This window comes from Lolium perenne, chromosome 1, assembly GCF_019359855.2.
Source record: "Lolium perenne isolate Kyuss_39 chromosome 1, Kyuss_2.0, whole genome shotgun sequence".
NCBI classification, from domain to species: Eukaryota; Viridiplantae; Streptophyta; class Magnoliopsida; order Poales; family Poaceae; genus Lolium; species Lolium perenne.
In genome coordinates, this window is record NC_067244.2 from 84,935,010 (window position 1) to 84,961,300 (window position 26,291).

The 26,291-nt window shown below is 48.9% G+C and overlaps 1 protein-coding gene across 1 annotated transcript; it reads left to right on the forward strand.

Moving 5' to 3' along the window:
* Positions 1–1,926: 1,926 nt before the first annotated feature.
* On the forward strand, positions 1,927–6,888 carry LOC127304100 (uncharacterized). Its single transcript, XM_051334810.2, has 3 exons — positions 1,927–2,414; positions 2,593–2,715; positions 6,433–6,888. Exons 1-3 carry the CDS (start codon positions 2,153–2,155, stop codon positions 6,585–6,587), a joined length of 540 nt encoding a protein of 179 aa, XP_051190770.1. The 5' UTR covers positions 1,927–2,152; the 3' UTR covers positions 6,588–6,888.
* Positions 6,889–26,291: the final 19,403 nt, after the last annotated feature.

The window sequence follows — 26,291 nt, forward strand, 5'->3', positions numbered from 1 at the left end:
TCCCGTGTTCCCTTCCTTTGCAAGAAGGTACGTCATGTTTGGAGGGGTGGAGGTCCCACGAAGGATTCCCCACGCCACGAAGGCTCACCCTATTCTACGGAGCCTATCCCACGAAGGAATAGCTCACTCACTTGTGGTAGACTTTGAGGTAGCCTCCAAACCTTCACAATCTTGTCAGGAGCAAATCCATAGCCCGGATGCTTTCGGACCACTCTTGCCCACCTAGGGTTTCCAAGGAACCCTAGAGAGCAAGCTTCTTGATGAATACAAGGGGGAATGAGATTTGGCTTGGTAGAACAATAGATCGGGTCCTCCTTTCTCGTTTCCCCGGAGGGATTTGAGTTTGGGTGGAGGAGGAGGGAGATCTGAGGCTTTTGGTGTTTCTAGCAATGGAGTATGTGAGAGAGAGCTCAAGAACAGCTTGTAGTGTAGTGCCCACCCCTTCAGAGGTAGGTGAAGGGGTATTTATAGTGTTCTTCGAAATCTGGCCGTTGCTCACTTGACACCTCATCAGATTCCTCGAGGAACCCGGTCGACCGGATTTGGCGCCAGATCGCCGCGGCGCACAGCCTGGCCCGATCGAGCCCGTGGACCGGACCGGCCGGTTTCAACCGGAGCTGGGACCGGGTCTTGACCGGACGAGCTTCTGAGCTTACTGGATCACGCCCGGATGGCACAAGCGCGTAGGCCGGTTGAGCGCCGGGGCAGCCGGTCTAGAACCCGGTCGGACCGGGCCATGGACCGGATTGGCCGGTCCAAACCGGGCTGGCGACCGGACGCAGACCGGGTGCTCGCCCACCCTTACTGGAACCTGCCTGGATGGCACATGCGCTGGGGCCGGTCGGCACCGGGCTGTCCGGTGCCAGGGCCGGTCTGACCGGGTCTGGGACCGGTCAGGCTCTGGAAAATCCTTGTTGATTTTCATCGAAGTGGGGGGTCTCCCATTGCCTTCTTGTTCCATTGATATACCATTATACCTCTTTGGCTAATACCTGGGAATCATCTTGTAGACATGTATTAGTACAAATAAACTAGCACGGTGTCATTGTTACCAAAATAATGGATAAGGATAAAATACCCTTACAGGGATGCACAGGCCATTGCGTTCACGCAGAACATGGAGAAGATAATGGCCGGGAATCTTGCCGCCTTGGCTGCTAGGGACGAGAAGAGGCGTCTGGAAAAAGAGGCCGCGACTGCCATCTACCACAACCTCGCGAAGGAGGTCATTGAGGTCCAAAGCATGGACGTCGAGGCCAAAAAGGCAGACTCCAATGCCAAATTGCGTGCCGCCGAGGCGAGGAGGATGGACTCCGAGGCCAAGACCCGTGCAGAAGACACAAGGATCATGCTTGCCATCTTGAGCGGTGTCGATAATGACACCAGGGCATGGTTCATGAAGAGGCGCGCCGAAATCCGAGCGCGAGACGCCTGATCGCCATCGCCATCGCCATGCGCCCAGCACCTTGGCCTTCTTTTGGACTTTTTTTATTGCTGTTCAGGCCTTGTTGTGCCCCTTTTACTCCACTTTACACCCTACCTTGTGCAAAGTGTGATGAACATATTGCAGAGCTCAATTTGCGGCTGTAATTTCGTGCAAAGTTGATGCTAGCTTCTCTTTTTTGAAATCTGACCTGCGCCGAAAATGTGTCGCCCCGCTGGAACCAGCCCCAGACGCAAACGGACGCGCGATCATTTCCGCATCCGCTAGGCGATGCAAGCGGACACCCGCGAACATTTTGGATGTGCGAAATGCCTCGGCGTCGCTGGAGATGGCCTCGTGCAATGTGAGACTTCGTTAGCATTCAATTCAACCATGATAAAACGAAAAAGGACAGATCCGCGTTTTCCCTGGTGCAGCATTCATCGGCCCAATAGAAGAAACAGAAAAATCCAGCTCGCGCGGCGCATTTAGCTTGCACGGTCGACTTGTCGGGCCCAGCCCAACTCGCCCTCATTCGCTCTCTTTCCTCGCCCTCGTCTCTCTCCGGATTCCCAACGCGCGGCGGCGGCGTCTCCAGTCCAGGCTAACCCTAGTCATCGGCCGCCGGCGCGCTCCCTTCCCTTCGCTTCTTTCGATGACTATCTAGGGGCTTCCTCTTGGGCTACTGGTCGTGGCCGCGGATATAGAAAGCTTAAGGGGTCGAGGTGAATGGCGCCATCCACATCCCAGCGAGAGCACAGCGGTGAGGCTAGCAGCAGCGGAGGGCCCTCAAAGCCAAAGGACAAGGATCGGCCAAGGTCCTTTGACGAGAAGACTCGTACCGCGTGCTGGCGAAAGGCGGCTGTGCTGGCAGGGCGACACCCCGAGCGGTGGCGGCTGGACGCGGCGGGGAACATAGTGTGTCGCCGCTTCTGGAGCTGCCACGGCTGCCTCTGCTATGAATACGACCACATCGTCCCATTCTCCAAAGGTCAGCTTCTTCTTTGCAACAGTAAACAGATTTACCGAATGCTAGTTTAGGCTGTCAGATTTGGAGCCCTGGCAATTATATTAGTTTGAAACAATTCCCACTAGTTGTGCACCCAAAGTTTTGTTATTCCGTTAGTTGTTTTTGTGCTAAAGTTTTAACTGTTGCTTATTGGTTGTAGGAGGGGAGTCTACTGTTGACAATTGCCAAATCCTTCAGACTAGGGTGAACCGGTCCAAGTCTGATAAAGCATGGGTGGAGCAGGCGGAGATGAAAGGCTTTTCATGCGATGTTAAGTTCACCGGTGAGTTAAGCAACATTTCGATTCCTACATTTCAGCAATTATACTGAATGTAGCTTCTGCTCTGATTTTCTTATTTTGAACAGATTAACGTGTGATACATTATTTGCTTAATGTTGTTGGGCAACAATGGTACACATTCCTGTACGATTACTTGGCAGATAAAGGGTATAATGATTTACTGATGTCTACTAGAAATTTACCCGTGGTTATGGAAAGTATTGCATGTAGTCTCGTTAAGAGAAACTAGGAAAAGTGTCCGTGCGTTGCATCGGGGTAAATTAACACTAAAATGCTCTTTACACTTCTCCTTGTACCTACTATTGATGATGGTGATCGTGTTTTCTTCTCTTTACGATAAACATCTATATATTTTAGTGTGTAGATACATCTATTTTTTAGCAATTATTTTAAAATCGGAAGGAGCATTGTGTTCCATTTTGGAAACTAAAATATTTCTTCAAAACGTGTTACATTTTGCCGAAAGGAGAGAATACCTTTCAAAAAAAAAAGCTATAAAACAATAAGTACTGTTGCTACCAATTACATTACGTAGAGTGTGACCATTGACGGAATTAAAATTGCTAGATTGGTTATATTTTCAAATTTTATCTAAACTATCATCTAAACCATTCCGTTTCAACACCAAATCTAGCAAAAACCAGAGAGGTGATTGTTTAGTTTGCTCTGAACGATCGTTAGCCAATAGCTAGTATACTTATCTGGTGTTGCCGTGGTAGGTTAGTTCACAAATCGCAAACATCCCATGGCAAACATCACAGCCACTGAATTCGATGGTTACAAAAAGGATGGATTCTTGTAGTTATGGAGAGGCTGCCTCTTATTTTGGTTCTTGCTATAATAGTACGGCCGCGCTGCGGAGGGACTGACATCTGGTGTTGTTGGCGAAGTCCGAGTGCAAATAATCAATTTTGCCCTGTCCGCACTTGGCCGGCGCCATTGCAGTCCACGGCCACCAATCACGACGGCACGGAGCGGATGTAAAAGTTGACCTCCGCGAGGCCGACAGCGGCAGCAGTGTAGACGACCGCCAGGGTGTGGCTCACATTTTGCACTGCGGATTAGTTCTGGGCGAAATCGCGGAGACCTTGATTTGAACCAGATCTGAGCGCCAGAGCTCCTCCCAACACCTCCGCCCTGACGCACCAGATTCCTCCCCACACAACTTGTACTCTGCGTGCGCGTCGCCCATCCTAATCGGCGGAGCCACGCGCCGCGGCGCTGCCGCCGGGAGGAGGTCGAGCCCCAGGACGCGGCGAGGTCGCCCACCGGGAGCATCCCTAGAATCTCTCCACTGAGACCTGAACCGAGCTCTCCCACCCGTCTTCGTAGTAAGAGCAGCCATGCGCGCCACGGCCGGCAACACCGCACAGCTCCACAGACCACAGCGGATTGGGTACTTGAGGGGAAAGTGAAAGTGTTTTTTTTTTACCTGGAAAGTGAAGGTGCGGGGACGAAGGCTTCACCCTAGTCACTCGCGCGTCACCGCCGCCAGCCTGTCGACCTCCACGCTGTCATGAAACCGCCAGCGTTGGCCCCGCCGCCGGAGCTTCCTGACGCTGCATCAGCGCTCGGATAGCTTCGGTCTCATAAACATACATAGATTGATTTGATCCAGGGCAACGATCGTCCCTGTAGTTATTGGCTTATAGAGTAGAGAAGGGAGAGGCAGACTCCAGTTTGATCGGGAGACTCAAATTTGGATCTGTCTCTTGTACTACCATCTTGGCCACCTCTCCGTCGTTCTCGCACTCCATCCTCGCTACCAACTCTGACTGCAACCACCGCCTCGCCTCTCCCTCCTCCCTAGACGGGTCCAGGCCTCTTTCAGGCGATCCTCCGAGCAGGCGGCCCTCTCTGTCGTCGCTTTCCGTGCCCAGACTGCTTTGTTCATCTCGCGATTCAGATATCGAACACGAGATTCGCTATTCGCCAGCGAAGATCTTTGCTGATCGGGTTGGTTGTATACATGAGCGCCTAGATTAGATAGATTGGACGTCGATCTGGAGACCTGGAAACGTAGCGAGCCAGGCTTCCGATCACGATACAAAAGGATCACGATACAAAAGGAACGAACGTCCGGTTTTTCTGACGCACGAAACGTCGGAAGGCATTGGAAGGCCCGGTTGTAGATCCGAAGCCACTGGGAGTCTCGGTTTTTTTTACGGACGAAAATTTGTTCCGGTTTTTTTGACCTACCAACACCACCAATCCGTAAGTTATTAATAGAGATTTTTATACTAGTAATATTATCCTTTTTGTAATCAAATAGTATTCTATCTTTGTTTGATCATTAGCTAATAAATCTGCTTTGCTCATGATGATAACAGTTTCTGAGCAACCATTAATTAAATTTGATAAATTCAATTAGATTCAAATACCATTTATTCTAGAGATCGAACTGGTACTCTAATAGTTGTGCTTGGCTGCCATTTGTAATTATAAAATAAATAGAAACCCAAATCTTGTTTGCATGTTCTAGAATTGTAAACAAGGATCTGATTATGACTTTTTTCACACCAATTGAAGACATTTTGATCCATCAATAATTACTCTCTCTGTTCATAAATATAAGATGTTTTAGACATTTCAAAGTGAACTAGATACACACCATAATGAGCGAATCTACACACTAAAAATAGACCAGGTACATACCAAAATAGATGAATCTACAAAGGGCTAAAACATCTTATATTAGTGAAAGGAGGGAGTAGAATGTAAATATGAAAAATAATCAAAGTGTCTACATTTTGACCAAAAAGAATCTGTAATTCATGATAAGTCGTTACACTGGTAAGCAATTGTAGCTAAACATTTTTTCAGTAGATCCTTTGGTAGATTGTTCTGCTTCTCCTCAAACCCTTACATAAATAAATGATCAAACGCGTAACCGATACATGCTCCTATGTCCAATGTTGTTCTCTTCGCACTTGACAATGACTTCCAAGTGGAAGGAATAACCTCTAGTTCTCACTAGCTGTGGGATCTACCAAAACATGAAACACTTGACAAAGCACTTATATAGAGTTAACGTCATTCTTCTGCGGATCCGATCGATGGGTTAGGGCTGAACGTGGAAAGGCAGAGGCGGCCTAGGGGAAAAAAAGCACGGTAGTAGAGGATGTCTACAAGGATAGGAGATGCCATTGGCCAATGGGCACCGTCAGCGACAACGTGGTAGCGGTCAGAGTGGTGTGAGTGCCATGGTGTGATTGTAAGGGAGATTTGCGGTGGGGAAGATGTTACCTATTCGAAGGAAATGATTGGTTATAGAGGAATCTGCTTTTCTATGGGATAGATTGGTGGGTTTTGGGATCAAGTCGGGATCAGCCAAATACCAAATTTATGGAACCTAGTTCCAGTTCCCCATCTGCAATACCTGGTAGCCAAGGTGTCAAAGATTTATTGTTGACTGCATTGGCCAGAGGAGGTTCAAGTTGCCAACAGATTAAATGTCCTTGGACTATTCTTTTTTCCTCTGTGATATAAATTCATTACTATCTAGATTCATGAATCAAGCTGGAGTCTCTGAATAAACATACTCATCATCTTTACTATATTTGGTATGCATTAACATGAGATTCCAATCAAATATTACTTTCCTCATCCACACTATTTGGCATGCATACATGTCTCTTCCAGTTTCATATCATGCAAACTTAATCGGATTTCCTTGTGTTTTTTTTCCATCTCGGTCAGATAAGGAGCTTGATGTAATCGAGATGGCTGTCTATGGGGATGTCATTCGTCCTGGCAAACAATGTCGTTGCAAGACAGTAGCTGAGATGCTCGGACAGGTGAAGCCAAAGAATCAAATGGCTGCTTGTGACTTACCATATGATGATGCTTCTTAACATGAAGACCATTCACACCCGTATCCTTCTCTCGGGGAGTGCAATCATTGTTGAATGATTGATTACATTCTATTATGAACATTCGGTTGTCATCAATGTGTAGCACAAAAAAGGACAGCGAACATCTCAACCTCATAGCTGCAGCTGAACAATGTTATATTGTGCTAGTCAGTGTGCTGTTGTATTGCGCTAGTCAGTGTGGAAACCAGAATATGACAGCGGACATACTTAGCTGTAGAATTGCTAACATTCGTGATAACACCATGAGGAGTGGTGTCTAAATATTGTGTTTGTGGTGATCTCTTGTTTTGCGTATCTGTGGATGCTCATTGATGTGAATGTGATATCCTTTATGGCTTTATGTATGTTCACAACCATTGCCCCGTTAAAATTGCCGCAACATTCGTCTCACCTGTGCTGTGGGTTCATTTCCCAAAATTTCCTAACATTTGTCCCATCTTCGTTGAATTAATGATATCCCCGCCTTACAGGTTCAGTCCTATGAGGCCCACACATATATTTTTTTAAGACCTTTTGCTATCTACATTACATGCTGCACAAATTCTATCGTCACATAATTCGAATCTACTTTTCATGGTGGAAATTGGGAGATGACTTTCTTTTTCTTTTGATTGTCACGGTGCGTGTTTGGAAGTCCTCCAACTTTCATATATTCTTAAAACTCTTCTTTTTTTTGCAGGTAAACTTTCATATATTCTTCAAACTCTGCGGACCAGCACCGAACGGATCAGCTCCACGGAGCTAGAACAACGAAGCTGGCCTACTTCGCTGTATAAAACGCGAAGCAAGGGGTTGGCAATTTCGCGGAGTTGAAAAAATGCGGAGCAGCTCATATTTCGTTCTAAAACCACCTCCTTCCCCTCGACGACTCATACGCATGAAGAAACTTCCTTGAATTTTTTTTCCTTCTCGATAGAAACAGAGGACATATCTAGTGCTACAACTGCTTCGTGTGCTATTTGATTCCAACTCAATGCCATCCAAACTGGCCCAACATGCAGGATTTAGAGCATCTCCAACAGGCGCGCAAAAACGCGGCGCGCTAAACCTCCGTTTCGGCGCGCTGCAAACCGCTGGCGCGCGTGATAACGATTTTTCCCCCGCCGGAGGCTGTATTTTGCAGCGCGCGTTGGTGCGGGAAAAAAGCACCTCCGCCGAAGGCTGTATTTTACAGCGCGTTTCGACCGTTTTTTTCAAAATTAATCAAACGAACGATGAAAATTTGATCGAAAATACGAATATAATTAAAAAGTTCAACGATACAGCGCGACATAGAAGTCGAAAATGAAAATCTAGCTACTCGGAGGAGTCCCAATCGAAGTCCGACGAGTGGGAGCTCGGAGTCGTCTCCGACACCGGCGTCGACGTCCACTCGAAGGAGGAGGAGGAGGACAGAACGATCGTCGACGGCCCTGCGCCGTTCTTCTTTTCCTCCTCCTTCCTCGCCGCCTTCTCGGCCCTCGCCGCCTTCCTCGCGGCGGACTCGGCGCGCCGCTTCTCGCGGCTCGCCTTCTTCTTCGCCTTGAGCGCCGCCTTCTCCTCCTCCTTCTGCGCGTAGAAGGCCTCCGTGGCGGCGACGTCTTCGGGGAAGCGGCCCGCCCACTCGAGGCGCAGCGCCTCGTCGCGCTCCGCGATGAGGAGGCGCTGCTCCAACTCCCGTTGCCGGCGACGCTGCTCCTGCGTGATGACGGGCGGCGGCGGCGCGAGCATCTCCGCCTGCTCCCGCGTGTAGACGTCGTGAAAATTCATTGACCGCCGGGAGCGGCCGAGACGCCACGCGACGGCGTCGTACGCCCGCGCCGCCTCGTGCGCCGTGTCAAAGGTGCCGAGGCGGATCCGCTCGTCGCCGGAGCGGATCTCCGCGTCGAAGCGGCCGCTCGGCCGCGCCGAACGCCGTGGTAGCCGGAGGCGGGGCGGCGGCGCGGAGGCATAGTCGGCGGCGCGGAGGCGGAGCGTCGGCGGGAGGAGGAAAGATCGCGTCGGCGCGGAGGCGGAGCGTCGGCGGGAGAGAGAGAGGGAGAGAGCGCAGACGCGTGGAACGTTCAGGCGGTTGGCGCGTTCGCGCATGTCGCGTTTATAGCGCGCGCGGCAGCGGACGCGGCAATTCTCCCGCGCGGGATAGCGCAAACGCGGACGCGCGGCAAATTTTTTAGCGCGCGCGCTTTTTTCCCGCGTCCGCTGGAGCTGCGCGCGAGCGCCCGCGCGCGCCAAATCGGCAGTTTTTTTACCGCGCGGCTGTTTTACCGCGCCCGTTGGAGATGCTCTTAATATAACTCAGGACCTGCCGCTCATCATGGCATATTTGCATGTCAGACCTAGCATTTTTTCGTAATGTAGTACGAGCTCCAGTTTATCCCGAAATCGTGTGTACTTTCGGTGTAGGTTGATGCAATCACCGCTGCAAACACAAAGCTGGATCATTCATTTCTAGTTTTCTCCAGCGGGAAGTCAACCGCTGTCATCCAAGCAGATACACACCAGCCGGCAACCATAGCTATTTTCAATGCCAGTACATGAACCCCATGTGCACGAACATGGAACAATTAAGAATCTATTTTTCTATAAGATAGTGAAAGCTGAATGGGAGGCTGAAATTCGTGGCAACTCTCGTATTGCTAAATGGCAGTACAAAATTAGGCACCTTAGGCGTTTTTTGAGGGGTTGGGCTAAGTGTTTGAGTGGCCAATATAAGAAAGAAAAAGAAAGATTGCTATTATTAATAGATGAATTGAATTTGAAAGCAGAGTCAATTCCTCTAGATAATAATGAGAGAGCAATTTTGAGAAAGGCAAATGATGATTTAACAAAGCTCCGTAGAGATGAAGAACTAAAATGGGCACAAAGGGCTAAGGTGAAACATGTTCAAGAAGGGGGAAATAACACTAAATACTTCTATCTCATTGCTAACGGAAAGCATTGTAGAAAGAAGATTTTCTAACTAGAACAAGAGGGAGGAACCATAGTGGGTGATGAAAATCTACAACTATATATTTCGGAATACTATTGGAGAGCCATCTTCTTCTACTCTCACTTTGAATGAGGAGTATATGCAAGATATACCGCAATTAGCCCAGGAGGAAAATGATATCCTTGTTGCTGAATTAACAGAGAAGGAAGTTAAGGATGCAATTTTTCAAATGGAGCTAAATAAATCTCCAGGTTCTGGTGGCTTCCCAGCTGAGTTCTATCAAACTTTGTGGGAAGTTATCAAGGGTGATTTAATGTCAATGTTCTATCAACTGCATTCAGGAGAGTTACAGTTGTTTAAAATGAACTTTGGTGTTATTACTCTGTTACCAAAGAAGGAGAATGCGGTTCAAATCCAGCAATATAGACCAATTTGCCTTTTTAATGTTAGTTTTAAAATTTTCACAAAAGCCGCCACAATTAGAGCTAATATAGTTGCCGAAACAGTTATTAGTCCTACATAGTTGGCTTTTATACCAGGACGATATATTCTTGAGGGAGTAGTTGTCTTACATGAAACTATTCATGAACTTCATAGGAAGAAAATTGATGGTGTGATTTTTAAAATTGATTTTGAGAAGGCATATGATAACGTAAAGTGGCCTTTTCTTCAACAAGTTATGCGCATGAAAGGGTTTCATCCTAGTTGGTGTCACTATGCCGAACAATTTGTGAGGGGATGAAGTGTAGGGATCAGGGTCAATGATGATATTGGTCACTATTTCCAAACCAGAAAGGGGCTTCGACAGGGTGATCCACTATCACCAATGTTATTTAATATTATTGCAGATATGCTAGCCATCCTAATAGCAAGAGCGAAAGAGGATGGTCAGATAGGAGGCCTCATCCCTCATCAGGTTGATGGAGGAATTTCTATTTTGCAATATGCTGATGACACGATACTTTTCATGGAACATGACTTGGAAAAGGCTATTAATATGAAACTGATTTTGCGTTTTTTCGAAGAGTTGTCAGGCTTAAAAATTAATTTCCACAAAAGCGAGATTTTCTATTTTGGTAAGGCTAAAGAGGAAGAGGAACAGTATAAACAACTATTTGGTTGTGAATCTGGCTCTCTAACCTTTAGATATTTGGGTATTCCAATGCATTATAGAAAATTAAAAAACTATGAGTGGAATCCAGTGGAAAGTAGGTTTGAAAACAAATTAGGATGTTGGGCTGGAAAATTACTTTCCTACGGGGATCGCCTTGTGCTGATCAATTCAGTTCTTACTAGTTTACCAATGTTTATGCTATCCTTCTTCCAGTTACCTAAAGGGGTACGGAAGAGGTTAGATTTTTTCCGATCACGTTTCTTTTGGCAATGTGAGGAAAATAAGAAGAAATATAGGTTAACCAAGTGGAACTTAATTTGTAGACCTAAAGACCAATGTGGTTTGGGTATTGAAGTTTTAGAGATTAAAAATTCCTGCCTTCTTAGTAAATGGCTTTTTAAACTCCTTTCTGAAGAGGGTTTGTGGCAAAAACTGCTAAGAAATAAGTACATATCACAAAAAACTCTCGCTGAAGTTGAAAGTAAACCGACTGATTCACCTTTCTGGAAGGGACTAATGAAAATAAAAGGGGTTTTTTTTAGTAGAGGTAAATTTGTAGTAGGTTCTGGAGAAGGTGTGCGTTTTTGGGAGGATATTTGGCTTGGTGATGAGACACTTGCAACCCAGTATCCGCAACTATATAATATTGTCCATCGTAAACATAATACTGTGGCGAATGTTATGGGGTCAACTTCTTTAAATATTGGTTTTCGGAGAAGACTAATTGGGGATAAGTGGGATCAATGGACACACCTATGTCAACGCTTAATGATGATAAATTTAAATGATGATATTGATAAATTTGTTTGGGGTCTAACTTCCACAGGGAAATTCACGGTTAAATCGATGTATAATGATATGTTAAATGGACACACAAGATATCTCCGCAATTATCTTTGGAAAATAAAAATCCCACTGAAAATAAAAATCTTTATGTGGTTCCTTAGTAAGAAAGTTTTGTTACCCCGTGAGAATTTAGCAAAGAGGAATTGTAATGGAAATACGAAATGTTCTTTCTGTGATGCCGAGGATGAAGGGATTCGTAGCATAGAAAACAAAAAAATTCCTACCGCGAGAACAAAAACCAAGCCAAGATGCAATCTAGAAGATGGTAGCAACGAGGGGATGAGCGAGACTAACCCTTAAAGATTTCCAAAGCCTACGAGATTAGATCTCGTTGTTGCAGAAGATGATCACTTGCCGCTTTCAAAAGCGCGTAGAAGATCTTGACGGTGCCACAATCGGGCAGCACCTCCGTACTCGGTCACACGTTCGGTGTTGATGAAGATGTCCTTCTCCCCGTTCTAGCGGGCAGCGAAAGTAGTTGATCCTCCTCGGAATCCCGGCAGCACGACGGCGTGGTGGCGGTGGTGGTGGAGATATCCGGCAGGGCTTCGCCAAAGCGTATGCGGGAGAGGTGGAGGAGGAGAGGCGGCTAGGGTTTGGGGAGAGGGGGGCGCCGGCCACTATAGGGGGCGGCCAAGGCTTTGGTGTGGCCGGCCCCCTCCCCTTGCTCCTCATTATATAGGTGGAACCCCCAAGTGTTGGACTACAAGTCTTCGAATAAGACCCCAACCCAACTTCCATATGGTGGGAAACCTACCCAAGGAGGGACTCCCACTCAAGGTGTGATTCCCACCTTCCCTTGGAAGGGGGTGGCCGGCCACCTATGGTGGAGTCCACCTGGGACTCCACCTCCTTAGGGTTGGCCGGCCATGCTAGGTGGAGTCCCTTCGGGACTCCGCCTTCCATAGTGATTTCTTCCGGACTTTTCTAGAACCTTCCATAAATGCACCGGATCATTTTCAAACTTATAAAATGACTTCCTATATATGAATCTTATTCTCCGGACCATTCCAGAACTCCTCGTGATGTCCTGGATCCCATCCGAGACTCCAAACATAACTTCGAACTCCATTCCATATTCCATATCTACTTAAACGACATCAAACCTTAAGTGTGTCACCCTACGGTTCGCGAACTATGCAGACTGTTGGAGATATGCCCAAGAGGCAATAATAAAAGTGGTTATTATATATCTTTATGTTTATGATAAATGTTTATATACCATGCTATAATTGTATTAACCGAAACATTGATACATGTGTGTTATGTAAACAACAATGAGTCCCTAGTAAGCCTCTTAACTAGCTTGTTGATTAATAGATGATTATAGTTTCATAATCATGAACATTGGATGTTACTAATAACAAGGTTATATCATTATATGAATGATGTAATGGACACACCCAATTAAGCGTAGCATAAGATCACGTCATTAAGTTATTTGCTATCAGCTTTCGATACATAGTTACCTAGTCCTTTCGACCATGAGATCAAGTAAATCACTTATACCGGAAAGGTACTTTGATTACATCAAATGCCACTGCGTAAATGGGTGGTTATAAAGGTGGGATTAACTATCCGGAAAGTATGAGTTGAGGCATATGGATCAATAGTGGGATTTGTCCATCCCGATGACGGATAGATATACTCTGGGCCCTCTCGGTGGAATGTCGTCTAAATAGCTTGCAAGCATATGAATGGTTCATAAGAGACCACATACCACGCTACGAGTAAAGAGTACTTGTCAGGAGACGAGGTTGAACAAGGTATAGAGATACCGATGATCAAACCTCGGACAAGTAAAAATATCGCGTGACAAAGGGAATTGGTATCGTATGTGAATGGTTCATTCGATCACTAAGTCATCGTTGAATATGTAGGAGCCATTATGAATCTCCAGATCTCGCTATTGGTTATTGGTCGGAGAGAGTTCTCAACCATGTCTACATAGTTCGCGAACCGTAGGGTGACACACTTAAGGTTTGATGTCGTATTAGTAGAACTTGAATATGGAATGGAGTTTGAAGTTTTGTTCGGAGTCTCGGATGGGATCCCGGACATCACGAGGAGTTCCGGAATGGTCCGGAGAATAAGATTCATATATAGGAAGTCATTTTATAAGTTTGAAAATGATCCGGTGCATTTATGGAAGGTTCTAGAAGGTTCTAGAAAAGTCCGGAAGAAATCATTTTGGAAGGCGGAGTCCCGGAGGGACTCCACCACCCATGGCCGGCCAACCCTAGAGGGGTGGAGTCCCAGGTGGACTCCACCAAGGGGGCCGGCCACCCCCCCTCATGGAAGGGTGGGAGTCCCACTTGAGGTGGGAATCCCACCTTGGGTAGGTTTCCCTACACATGGAAGGTTTTGGGTTGGGGTCTTATTCGAAGACTTGTAGTCCAACACTTGGGGGTTCCACCTATATAATGAGGAGCAAGGGGAGGGGGCCGGCCACACAAAAAAGCCACCGTGGCCGCACCCCTCATAGTGGCCGACCACCCCCCTCTCCCCAAACCCTAGCCGCCCCCTCTCCTCCACCTCTCCCGCAACGCTTAGCGAAGCTCCGCCGGAGATCTCCATCGCCACCGCCACCATGCCGTCGTGCTACCGGATTCAAGGAGGAGCTACTACTTCCGCTGCCCGCTGGAATGGGGAGAAGGACGCCATCTTCATCAACACCGAACGTGTGACCGAGTACGGAGGTGCTGCCCGATTGTGGCACCGTCAAGATCTTCTACGCGCTTTTGAAAGCGGCAAGTGATCGTCTAACGCAGCAACGAGAGCCTCCTCTTGTAGGCTTTGGAATTCTTCAAGGGTTAGTCTCGTTCATCCCCTCGTTGCTCCCATCTTCTAGATTGCATCTTGGCTTGGATTGCGTTCTCGCGGTAGGAATTTTTTTTTCTTCTATGCTACGAATCCCTACAGTGGTATCAGAGCCGTGTCTATGCATAGATGGTTGCACGAGTAGAACACAATGGTTTTGTGGGCGTTGATGCTTATGTTGTCTTTAGTTTGAGTACTTTGCATCTTTGTGGCATAGTGGGATGAAGCGGCTCGGGCTAACTTTACATGACCGTGTTCATGAGATTTGCTCCACGCTCGACATGCAACTTGTATTGCATAAGTGGCTTTGCGGGTGTCTATCTCTCCTACTATAGTGAAGATTCAATTTACTCTTCTATTGAAAACACTAGTATCACCGTTGTGGTTCATGTTCGTAGGTAGATTAGATCTCACTCAAAAACCCTAAACCACGTAAAATATGCAAACCAAATTAGAGACGCCTAACTTGTTTTTGCAGGGTTTGGTGATGTGATATGGCCATAATGTGATGATGAATATGTATGAGATGATCATTATTGTATTGTGGCAACCGGCAGGAGCCTTATGGTTGTCTTTAAATTTCATGTTGAGTAGTATTTCAAAGAAGTTGTAATAGTTGCTACATGGGAGAACAATCATGAAGACGGCGCCATTGACCTTGACGCTACGCCGATGATGATGGAGATCATGCCCGTTGATGATGGAGATCATGTCCGTGCTTTGGAGATGAAGATCAAAGGCGCAAAGACAAAGGGCCCATATCATATCACATATGAACTGCATGTGATGTTAATCCTTTTTATGCATCTTATTTTGCTTAGATCGCGACGGTAGCATTATAAGATGATCCCTCTCACTAAAATATCAAGATAATAAAGTGTTCATCCTTAGTAGCACCGTTGCCAAGACTTGTCGTTTCGAAGCATATCGTGATGATCGGGTGTGATAGATTCAACAAGTGCATACAACGGGTGCAAGCCAATTTTGCACATGCGGATACTAAGGTTGCCTTGACGAGCCTAGCATGTACAGACATGGTCTCGGAACACGTGATACCGAAAGGTAGAGCATGAATCATATGATTGATATGATGAACACTTTGAATGTTCGCCATTGAAGTTACATCTTGTCTCGTGATGATCGGACTTGGTGTGGTGGATTTGGTTCGTGTGATCACTAAGACAATTCGAGGGATATTGTTTTGAGTGGGAGTTCACCTAGATTTTTAATTATGTTGAATTAAAATTTGAACTCAATTTGTCATAAACATTAGTCTAAACTATTGCAAATATATGTTGTAGATATGGCGTCCCCAATCAATTTTAACCAGTTCCTAGAGAAAGAAAAGCTTAAGAGCAACGGTAGCAACTTCACCGACTGGTTCCGTCATGTGAGGATTTTCCTCGCTGGTGGAAACCTGTAATATGTGCTTGATGCACCGCTAGGTGACCCTCCTGCAGAAACTGAAACCGATGAAGTAAAGAATGTTTACGCGACTCGGAAAACTCGGTACTCTCAAGTTCAGTGTGCCATCCTATGCAGTCTGGAAGCCGATCTTCAAAAACGTTTTGAGCACCACGATCCTCATGAGTTGGTCAATGAGCTGAAAGCTATCTTTGAAACTCATGCGGCCGTGGAATGCTATGAAGCATCGAAACACTTCTTTAGCTGCATGATGGAAGAAGGCAGCTCCGTTAGTGAGCACATGCTCGCCATGACCGGGCATGCGAAGAAACTCAGTGACTTGGGAATAGTGATTCCTAACAGACTTGGGATTAATCGTGTCCTTCAATCACTGCCACCTAGTTATAAGAACTTTGTGATGAACTACAATATGCAGAACATGAACAAAGAGTTACCTGAACTCTTCGCCATGCTAAAATCTGCTGAGATTGAGATCAAGAAAGAGCACCAAGTGTTGATGGTCAACAAGACCACCAGTTTCAAGAAACAGGGCAAGTCTAAAGGTAAATTCAAGAAGGGTGGCAAGAAAGCTGCTACGCCTCCTGTGAAACCTAAGAATGGCCCTAAGCCTGATGCTGAGTGCTATTACTACAAGGAGAAGGGACACTGGAAGCGTAATTGCTCCAAGTATTTGGCTGATCTGAAGAGCGGCCTTGTCAAGAAGAAGAAAGAAGGTATATCTGATATACATGTTATAGATGTTTATCTTACTGGTTCTCGTACTAGTACCTGGGTATTTGATACTTGTTCGGTTGCTCATATTTGTAACTCAAAACAGTAACTAAAGAATAAACGAAGACTATTAAAGGATGAAGTGACGATGCGCGTTGGAAATGGATCTAAAGTCGATGTGATCGTTGTCGGCACACTTCCTCTGCATCTACCTTCGGGATTAGTTTTAAACCTCAATAATAATTATTTTGTACCCGCGTTGAGCATGAACATTATATCTGGATCTTGTTTAATGCAAGACGGTTATTCATTCAAGTCTGAGAATAATGGTTGTTCTATTTTTATGAATAATATCTTTTATGGTCGAGCACCTGAAAAGAATGGTTTATTTCTGTTAGATCTCGATAGTAGTGATACACATATTCATAACATTGATGCTAAGCGAATTAGATTGAATGATAATTCTACTTATATGTGGCACTGTCGTCTTGGTCATATTGGAGTGAAACGCATGAAGAAACCCCATACCGATGGATTACTTGAATCACTTGACTTTGAGTCACTTGATAAATGTGAAGCATGTCTAATGGGAAAAATGACTAAGACTCCATTCTCTGGTATTATGGAGCGAGCTACTGACTTATTCGAAATCATACATACCGATGTGTGCGGACCAATGAGTGTAGCATCGCGCGGTGGTTATCGTTATGTTCTAACCTTCACAGATGATCTGAGTAGATATGGGTATATCTATTTCATGAAACATAAATCCGAAACTTTCGAGAAGTTTAAGGAATTTCAAAGTGAAGTGGAAAATCAACGTAACAAGAAGATTAAATTTCTACGATCTGATCGCGGAGGTGAATATCTGAGTTATGAGTTTGGCATGCATTTAAAGAAATGCGGAATACTTTCACAATTGACACCGCCGGGAACACCACAACGAAATGGTGTGTCCGAACGTCGTAATCGAACTCTCTTAGATATGGTTCGTTCTATGATGTCTCTTACTGATTTGCCGTTATCATTTTGGAGTTATGCATTAGAGACATCTGCATTCACTTTAAATAGGTCACCATCTAAATCCGTTGAAACGACACCGTATGAATTATGGTTTAATAAGAAACCTAAGCTATCGTTCCTTAAAGTTTGGGGTTGCGAAGCCTATGTAAAAAAGTTACAACCGGACAAGCTAGAACCAAAAGCTGAGAAATGCGTCTTCATAGGATACCCTAAGGAAACTATAGGGTACACTTTCTATCATAGATCCGAAGGCAAGATCTTTGTTGCTAAGAACGGAACCTTTCTTGAGAAAGAATTTCTCACTAAAGAAGTGACTGGAAGAAAAGTAGAACTCGACGAGATTACTGAATCTTCACTCGTTGATCAAAGTAGCGCAGTACCGGAAGTTGTTCCTGTGCCGCCTGCACCGGCAACAGAGGATGCTAATGATAATGATCATGAAACTTCGAATGAGATAACTACTGAACCTCGCAGATCGACAAGGGAACATGCCACTCCTGATTGGTATGATCCTTGTCTAAATGTCATGATTGTGGACAACAATGATGAAGACCCTGCGACGTATGAAGAAGCGATGATGAGCCCAGATTCCAACAAATGGCAAGAAGCCATGAAATCCGAAATGGGATCCATGTATGATAACAAAGTATGGACTTTGGTAGACTTACCTGATAGCCGCAAGGCTGTCGAGAATAAATGGATCTTCAAAAGAAAAACAGATGTTGATGGTAATATTACTGTCTATAAAGCTCGACTTGTCGCAAAGGGTTTCCGACAAATTCAAGGTGTTGACTACGATGAGACTTTCTCACCTGTATAGCGAAGCTAAAATCTGTGAGGATTTTGTTAGCAATAGCTGCATTTTTCGATTATGAGATTTGGCAGATGGATGTCAAAACGGCGTTCCTTAATGGAGACATTGAGGAAGAGTTGTATATGGTACAACCCAAAGGTTTTGTCGATCCTAAAAATGCTGACAAGGTGTGCAAACTTCAGCGTTCAATTTATGGACTGAAGCAAGCATCCAGAAGTTGGAACCGACGCTTTGATAAGGTGATCAAAGACTTCGGGTTTATACAGTGTCATGGAGAGGCCTGTATTTACAAGAAAGTGAGTGGGAGCTCTGTATCGTTCCTAATATTATATGTAGATGTCGTTCCTAATATTATATGTAGATGACATATTATTGATTGGGAATGATATAGAACTATTAGGCAGTGTAAAAGGTTATTTGAATAATAGTTTTCAATGAAAGACCTTTGTGAAGCATCGTATATATTAGGCATCAAGATTTATAGAGATAGATCAAGACGTCTAATAGGGCTATCACAAAGTACATACATGGACAAGATTCTAAATAAGTTTAGAATGGATGAAAGTAAGAAAGGGTTCTTACCTATGTTACCAGGCAAGGTCTTGAGTAAGACTCAAGGTCCGGCTACGGCAGAAAAAAGAGAAAGGATGAGTCAGATCCCCTATGCCTCGGCAGTAGGCTCTATCATGTATGCCATGCTATGTACTAGACCGGATATAGCACATGCTGTTAGTTTGACTAGCAGATATCAAAGTGATCTAGGAATGGAACACTGGACAGCGGTCAAGAATATCCTGAAGTACTTGAAAAGAACTAAGGATATGTTTCTTTTTTATGGAGGTGACCAAGAGCTCGTTGTAACCAGTTACACCGATGCAAGTTGGAACACTGATCCTGATGACTCTAAGTCACAATCTGGTACGTGTTTATATTGAATGGTGCTGCAGTAAGCTGGGCAAGCTCGAAGTAGTGCACGGTGGCGAAGTCTTCAACAAAATCGGAGTACATAGCGGCTTCAGAGGCTTCATCAGAAGCGGTATGGATGAAGAGGTTCATTGTAGAGCTCGGTGTGGTTCCTAGTGCATTGGACCCACTAGTCATCTACTGTGACAACATGGGTGCCATCGCCAATGCACAAGAACCAAGGTCACACAAGAGGCTGAAGCATATCAAGCTGTGTTATCATTCGATTCGCGAGTACATCGAAGATGGAGAAGTAAAGATTTGCAAAGTACACACTGATCTGAATGTAGCAGATCCGTTGACTAAAGCTCTCCCTAGGGCAAAGCATGACCAACACCAGAATGCCATGGGTGTTAGGTACCTTACAATGTAATCTAGATTATTGACTCTAGTGCAAGTGGGAGACTGTTGGAGATATGCCCAAGAGGCAATAATAAAAGTGGTTATTATATATCTTTATGTTTATGATAAATGTTTATATACCATGCTATAATTGTATTAACCGAAACATTGATACATGTGTGTTATGTAAACAACAATGAGTCCCTAGTAAGCCTCTTAACTAGCTTGTTGATTAATAGATGATTATAGTTTCATAATCATGAACATTGGATGTTATTAATAACAAGGTTATATCATTATATGAATGATGTAATGGACACACCCAATTAAGCGTAGCATAAGATCACGTCATTAAGTTATTTGCTATCAGCTTTCGATACATAGTTACCTAGTCCTTTCGACCATGAGATCATGTAAATCACTTATACCGAAAAGGTACTTTGATTACATCAAACGCCACTGCGTAAATGGGTGGTTATAAAGGTGGGATTAAGTATCCGAAAAGTATGAGTTGAGGCATATGGATCAATAGTGGGATTTGTCCATCCCGAGGACGGATAGATATACTCTGGGCCCTCTCGGTGGAATTTCGTCTAAATAGCTTGCAAGCATATGAATGGTTCACATACCACGCTACGAGTAAAGAGTACTTGTCAGGAGATGAGGTTGAACAAGGTATAGAGATACCGATGATCAAACCTCGGACAAGTAAAAATATTGCGTGACAAAGGGAATTGGTATCGTATGTGAATGGTTCATTCGATTACTAAGTCATCGTTGAATATGTAGGAGCCATTATGGATCTCCAGATCCCGCTATTGGTTATTGGTCGGAGAGAGTTCTCAACCATGTCTACATAGTTCGCGAACCGTAGGGTGACACACTTAAGGTTTGATGTCGTATTAGTAGAACTTGAATATGGAATGGAGTTTGAAGTTTTGTTCGGAGTCTCGGATGGGATCCCGGACATCACGAGGAGTTCCGGAATGGTCCGGAGAATAAGATTCATATATAGGAAGTCATTTTATAAGTTTGAAAATGATCCGGTGCATTTATGGAAGGTTCTAGAAGGTTCTAGAAGGTTCTAGAAAAGTCCGGAAGAAATCACTTTGGAAGGCGGAGTCCCGGAGGGACTCCACCACCCATGGCCGGCCAACCCTAGAGGGGTGGAGTCCCAGGTGGACTCCACCAAGGGGGCCGGCCACCCCCCTCATGGAAGGGTGGGAGTCCCACTTGAGGTGGGAATCCCACCTTGGGTAGGTTTCCCTACACATGGAAGGTTTTGGGTTGGGGTCTTATTCGAAGACTTGTAGTCCAACACTTGGTGGTTCCACCTATATAATGAGGAGCAAGGGGAGGGGGCCGGCCATGTAGGATAACGTTGCATAGAAAACAAAAATTTTCCTACCGCGAACACGCAATCCAAGCCAAGATGCAATCTAGAAGACGGTAGCAACGAGGGGTTTATCGAGTCTCACCCTTGAAGAGATTCCAAAGCCTACAAGAGGAGGCTCTTGTTGCTGCGGTAGACGTTCACTTGCCGCTTGCAAAAGCGCGTAGAAGATCTTGATCACGATCGGTTCCGGCACCACGAACGGGCAGCACCTCCGTACTCGGTCACACGTTCGGTTGTTGATGAAGACGACGTCCACCTCCCGTTCCAGCGGGCAGCGGAAGTAGTAGCTCCTCTTGAATCCGACAGCATGACGGCGTGGTGTCGCTGGCGGTGGAGAACTCCGGCGGAGCTTCGCTAAAGCTACGCGGGAGATATGGAGGAGAGGGGGGCGGCTAGGGTTTGGGAGGGGGTGGCCGGCCTCAAGGGGGTGCGGCCAACTTGTGGCTTTGGTGTGGCCGGCCCCCTCCCCTATGCCCCTCATTATATAGGTGGAACCCCAAGTGTTGGTATCCAAGTCTTCGAATAAGACCCGAACCAAAAACCTTCCATATGGAGGGGAAACCTAGCCAAGCTAGGACTCCCACTTGAGGTGGGAGTTCCACCTCCCATATGGGGGGGTGGCCGGCCCCCTAAGGGGGAGTCCACTTGGGACTCCTCCCCCACTAGGGTTGGCCGGCCATGGAGGTGGAGTCCCATGTGGACTCCACCTTCCTTGGTGGTTTCTTCCGGACTTTTCTAGAACCTTCTAGAACCTTCCATAGAACCTTCCGCGACATTTTAATTCACATAAAATGACATCCTATATATGAATCTTATTCTCCGGACCATTCCGGAACTCCTCGTGATGTCCAGGATCTTATCCGGGACTCCGAACAAATATTCGAACTCCATTCCATATTCAAGTTCTACCATTTCAACATCCAACTTTAAGTGTGTCACCCTACGGTTCGTGTGTCGTGGTATCGTCACGGCATATGCCATAGGGTGGCTAATCGAAGGTGGTTCCTGAGAGATCTCACGGCGGTATCCGGATGCGGGTATGGGGACGAGCGACACGGCGACGTACCCAGGTTCGAGGCCCTCCGATGGAGGTAACACCTCTACTCCTGCTATGAGTGTATATGATGATCACACAGTACAATGGTGCTCCTAGAGCTGTGTCCGGCTGCTCCTGGGAGGCTAAGGGAGATGATGGTCTCTCTCACAGGGCAGCGCTAAGGGTGGAATGAAGTGAGAATGATCGATCCCCTGCACGAGAGGGGGTAGTGCGGCTTATATAGGCACCAACACTTTACATATAAGACCCTATAGTCTACTGGTCGGCTTGGCCGGCTCGGGCTTCCGCTCCTTCCCGAGGCGGTGACGTCAGGAGCCGTTGAGGCCTCATGGCCTGTCCCATCCGGCTGCCAAGGTCAGCGGTATGGAGAGGAGGTGTCCCTGTCGCCGTCAGCCACTGTAGCCAGTATGGATCGTCGTAGACCATGATGGCCTGTCCGGCGCGTGGCACTATTGCTCCACAGTGCCCCGCGCTTTACGGAGGATGAAGTCAGCGTGGACTTTGGGAACCCGGATCACCAACCCGGTTCCTTCTAGTGCAAGACTCGCCAGCCTCGAGTCGGTCTGAGGTACAAACCCCCAGTCGGATATGGCTTGTAGAAGCCAGCCCAGCTACAGCATTGGCGGCCGTAACCAGGCCGACTAGGACCTAGAGCCAGCCGGCTTCCGGACCAGCCGGCCACGGCGTCAGCCGGCTGCTCCTCAGCCGGCCTTTGCCGCGAGCCGGCCAGTGGCCAGCCGGCTGCCCCGCGTCCATTGCCCTACCCGGGGTCTTCCCCTCGACATTAGCCCCCGAAACTGGCAAGGTCCTGCGTTTAGAAGGACCTAGGCAGGTTTTCCTGGCTTCTTGAATATACTTGACGGCACTTGGAGGGGCCGACTGAGAATTTCCATTCAGCCGGCTGCGCCCTCATCCGGCTCGTTCCGGCCGGCTGCTTCTAGCCGGCCACTATTCACACTTATGCAGCTTTTGCTTCCTCGCAAGTTTTGGTGGTGTCTCCGCCTTGCTGGATGACTTTTGGTCCGAGTTGAACTTATTGTCCGGCTCCGGCTTGCGGCACGCCGGAGTCTCCGCCGCCTCGGGCCCTGCACCCGACTTGACCGGTCTGACGCCTGGGCTCTGCCACCGGTTCGTCTGGTCACATCAATGTCCCCTCCGGATCCGGTGCGGTCGTGGGTGACGTGGTGTGGCGGTTTCTGGTAACGGCAGCGGTCGTGGGGGGAGTTAACGCGCAGAAGATCCGGGCGACGTGGCCACGATCGCCACTTGGAGGCCAACCGTCCGCCGCGGTCGGCTATAAATGCCGCGGGGGAGGGTACCGAGGCGGCCACTGCCTCACTTCATCTTCCTCGCGCTCCCGTTCCTCTTCGCTCTCTCCCTCGCGCTCGAGCCCATTGCTGCTGCGGCGAACGTCTTCCACTGGCGAACTCCGGCAAGCACATCTCCGCCGATCCGCCGCCGCTACTCCAACGAGCCGGCGCCACGGGGCCCCGCGTTTCAACGGAGCATGCTCCGCCGCCATCGTCGCTGCCGCCGTCGCAAGGTTCCTCCTCGCCTTTCCGCCTTTCGTGGTCCTCCTCTTCTTCTTCCTCGATGATGGCCTCCGCCAGCGGATCATGGAGGGGCTCGTACATGAGGGAGGACGACATCGAGCGGCTGGTGCGCCTCCGCCGGATCCCGTCGTCGGTGGTCACGCGGGCGCCCGGCGAGAAGACGGAGCCCGAGCCGGAGCCCGGCGAGCGCGTCGTCTTCGGCGCGCATCTCGATCGCGGGCTGGGCCTGCCGGCCTCCACCTTCTTCCGCCAGTTCCTCGACAACTTTGGCCTGCAGCCGCACCACCTGCCGGCCAATGCCTGCATCCTCCTCAGCTGCTACGTGGCCTTCATGGAGGCCTACGCCGGCTTGTGGCCGGATATCGATTTCTGGAGCCGGCTGTTCTACCTCAAGGCGCAAACCACTGAGGGCCGCCTGCGGGCCTGCGGCGCCGCCTCGATCTACACCCGGCCGGGTACGCCCTTCCCCAAAATTCCAACCGTTGACTCGGTGAAGAATTGGCAGATGTCGTTCTTCTACGTGCGCAACGAGGGCCAGCTCGTCGACCGGATCAACCTGCCGGAGTTCAACCCGGCTCCTCCAGTCGGCCGGATCAACTGGAGCTACAACGCCCGCACGACGGACCCGGACGCTGAGGTGAATCAGCTCTGGGACTTCCTGGGGGCGGTCGTCGCGAACGGGCTGACCGCCGAGGACCTCCTCTGCACCATCGCCGAGCGCCGGGTGCTGCCGCTCCAAATGCGCACCCACAAAATCGGGCACATGTCCGGCCGGTTCGACCCGAACCGGACGTCCAAGGCGCTGCTCTCCAAGGCCCAGGTGGCCCACCGGGTGAATAACATCACCAAGGCGAACATGCCGGACGAATGAAACTACGGGCTGGCGCCCCCGACAGGGACCACCAACCCGAGCTGGTAAGCTTTGTGTTTTCGCCGGCTTCCGGCTTGCGGCTGCAAGGCCGACTTCCTTTTCCTTCTGCCGACTTCCGGCTTGCTGTTTGCTTATGTTTTCTGTTTTTCTAGCTCTTTGACCGCCAGAACGTCGAGGATGGCGACCTGGCAACGAGGAGGTGGACGCCGGATCACGCCGATCCGGCTGACCAAGCCGGCGACCAGGCTGGCGACGACGACCTGCTGCAGGCGCCTGACCTAGGCGGCCAGGGGGAGCACAATCCGCCCCCTTCACCGGAGCAGCAGGAGGACGAGGAGCCGGCGACGTCTGCCACGGGGCTGATCCCCACCGTGCCCCTGCGCGCGAGGCCGCCAAGCACCACGGCGACTTCGGCGCCCAAGGGGAAGAAACGGGTTGGCGACCCCCGCTCCACTGCCGCCTTGGAGGCGAAGGCGAAGAAGCTCCGCCGGCAGCAGCCGAAGAAGGTTCCGGAGCAGGCCGGGTGAGCTCTCTTTCTCTCTTGTTTGATTCCTTTTCTTTCCTTACTCTTTATGCTTATCTTCTCCTTGTTTGTCCGGCTAGGGCCCCCATCAAGTTTGCCCAGGGCGGCGGCTCCCGGCAGACTCCGCGCGTCGTGTCGCCGCCTCCGCGCCAAAGGAGGGAGCCGACGCCACAGCCTCCATCGTGCGCACCTACGCCGCCGCCGCCTGCGGGTACTCCGCCTCCCGCAGGGGCGCCTTCCTTCGCCGTGCCGCTGGCCTCAGCGCCTGATCGCGGCACGCGGGCCGAGCCGACGCGCCGGCCGACGGCGGACGACATGTTCTCGCGCGGACTCGTCTTCTAGACCCAGCCGCTGGGGCCGGCGGGGCATGCCGCCTTCGACCGGAGCCGGAGCCGCCGGCAGGCTGCACCGCCCGCGACCGGAGCCGGAGCCAGGCCAAGCGTGGTGGTCTTGGATGAGAGCCCGGAGGGGGCACCTCGAGCGCCGGAGACGGCTACGCCGGCTGGGCCATCTGCTTCGCCCGGAGCGCCGCCACCACCGGAGCCGACGACGGAGGAGCCGGCCAGGCAGGAGCCGGCAAGGGATGAGCCGGCGCGCACGGAGGGCGCCGACTCGCGCGCGCTGGTGAGGACGGGAGCCCCATCGGCGCCGCGGCAGGGCCTGCACGTGGCCAAGGGCGCCCTGCTGCTGCATGTGCCGTCCGCCTCCGACTCCAGCCTTGGCTCGGCTGGCACTATGGAGCAGGCGTGGCTCCGCGCCGACTCCTACGAGGTGACCAGCCGGGAGGGGAACCCTGGCCAGGCATCGGTGGAGATGTTCTTCTCCAGCCTGTAGGCCAACCTCAAGGCCAGGGCTGCCGAGGCCGCGGCCAACGTCGCCAAGGTGGAGGAAGCCAGCAAGGTAAGCTTCATATGTTTTCAATTTGGTTATCATCCCGGTAGCCCTCCGAGGCATGGGCCGGCTTCCCGGAGCCGGTCCGGGTTTCGCCTAGTTGACTGATTTCCTTTTTCCCTTAGGCTGTGGCGGATCGGCGCACCAACTTATACAACCGCGCCGTGACCCACTACCACAAGGCCAAGCTGGACCGGGCCGACTTGGCTCGCGAGCTGGAGGCCGTCAAGGGTAAGATCTTTCTCTTTCCGACTCGATGTCTTCTTTCTCTTTAGTCTTGGTTGGCTGACGTTTCTTTCCGGCTGCCTTGCAGCTGAAGCCGCCAAGGTGCCACGGCTGGAGGCGGATCTCCGGGCTGCTCGCGCCCAGTGCGCCGAGAGCGAGGAGGCGGGCTGATCTGCGGCCGCCAAGCTCAAGGTGGCTGAG

What these genes read in the sequence shown, in the direction of transcription:
- LOC127304100 (XM_051334810.2), top strand. Translation starts at nt 2,153, where the DNA reads ATGGCGCCATCCACATCCCAGCGAGAGCACAGCGGTGAGGCTAGCAGC. An exon ending in CATCGTCCCATTCTCCAAAG is followed by an intron (nt 2,415 to 2,592) that starts GTCAGCTTCTTC and finishes TATTGGTTGTAG; the next exon opens with GAGGGGAGTCTACTGTTGAC. An exon ending in ATGCGATGTTAAGTTCACCG is followed by an intron (nt 2,716 to 6,432) that starts GTGAGTTAAGCA and finishes CATCTCGGTCAG; the next exon opens with ATAAGGAGCTTGATGTAATC.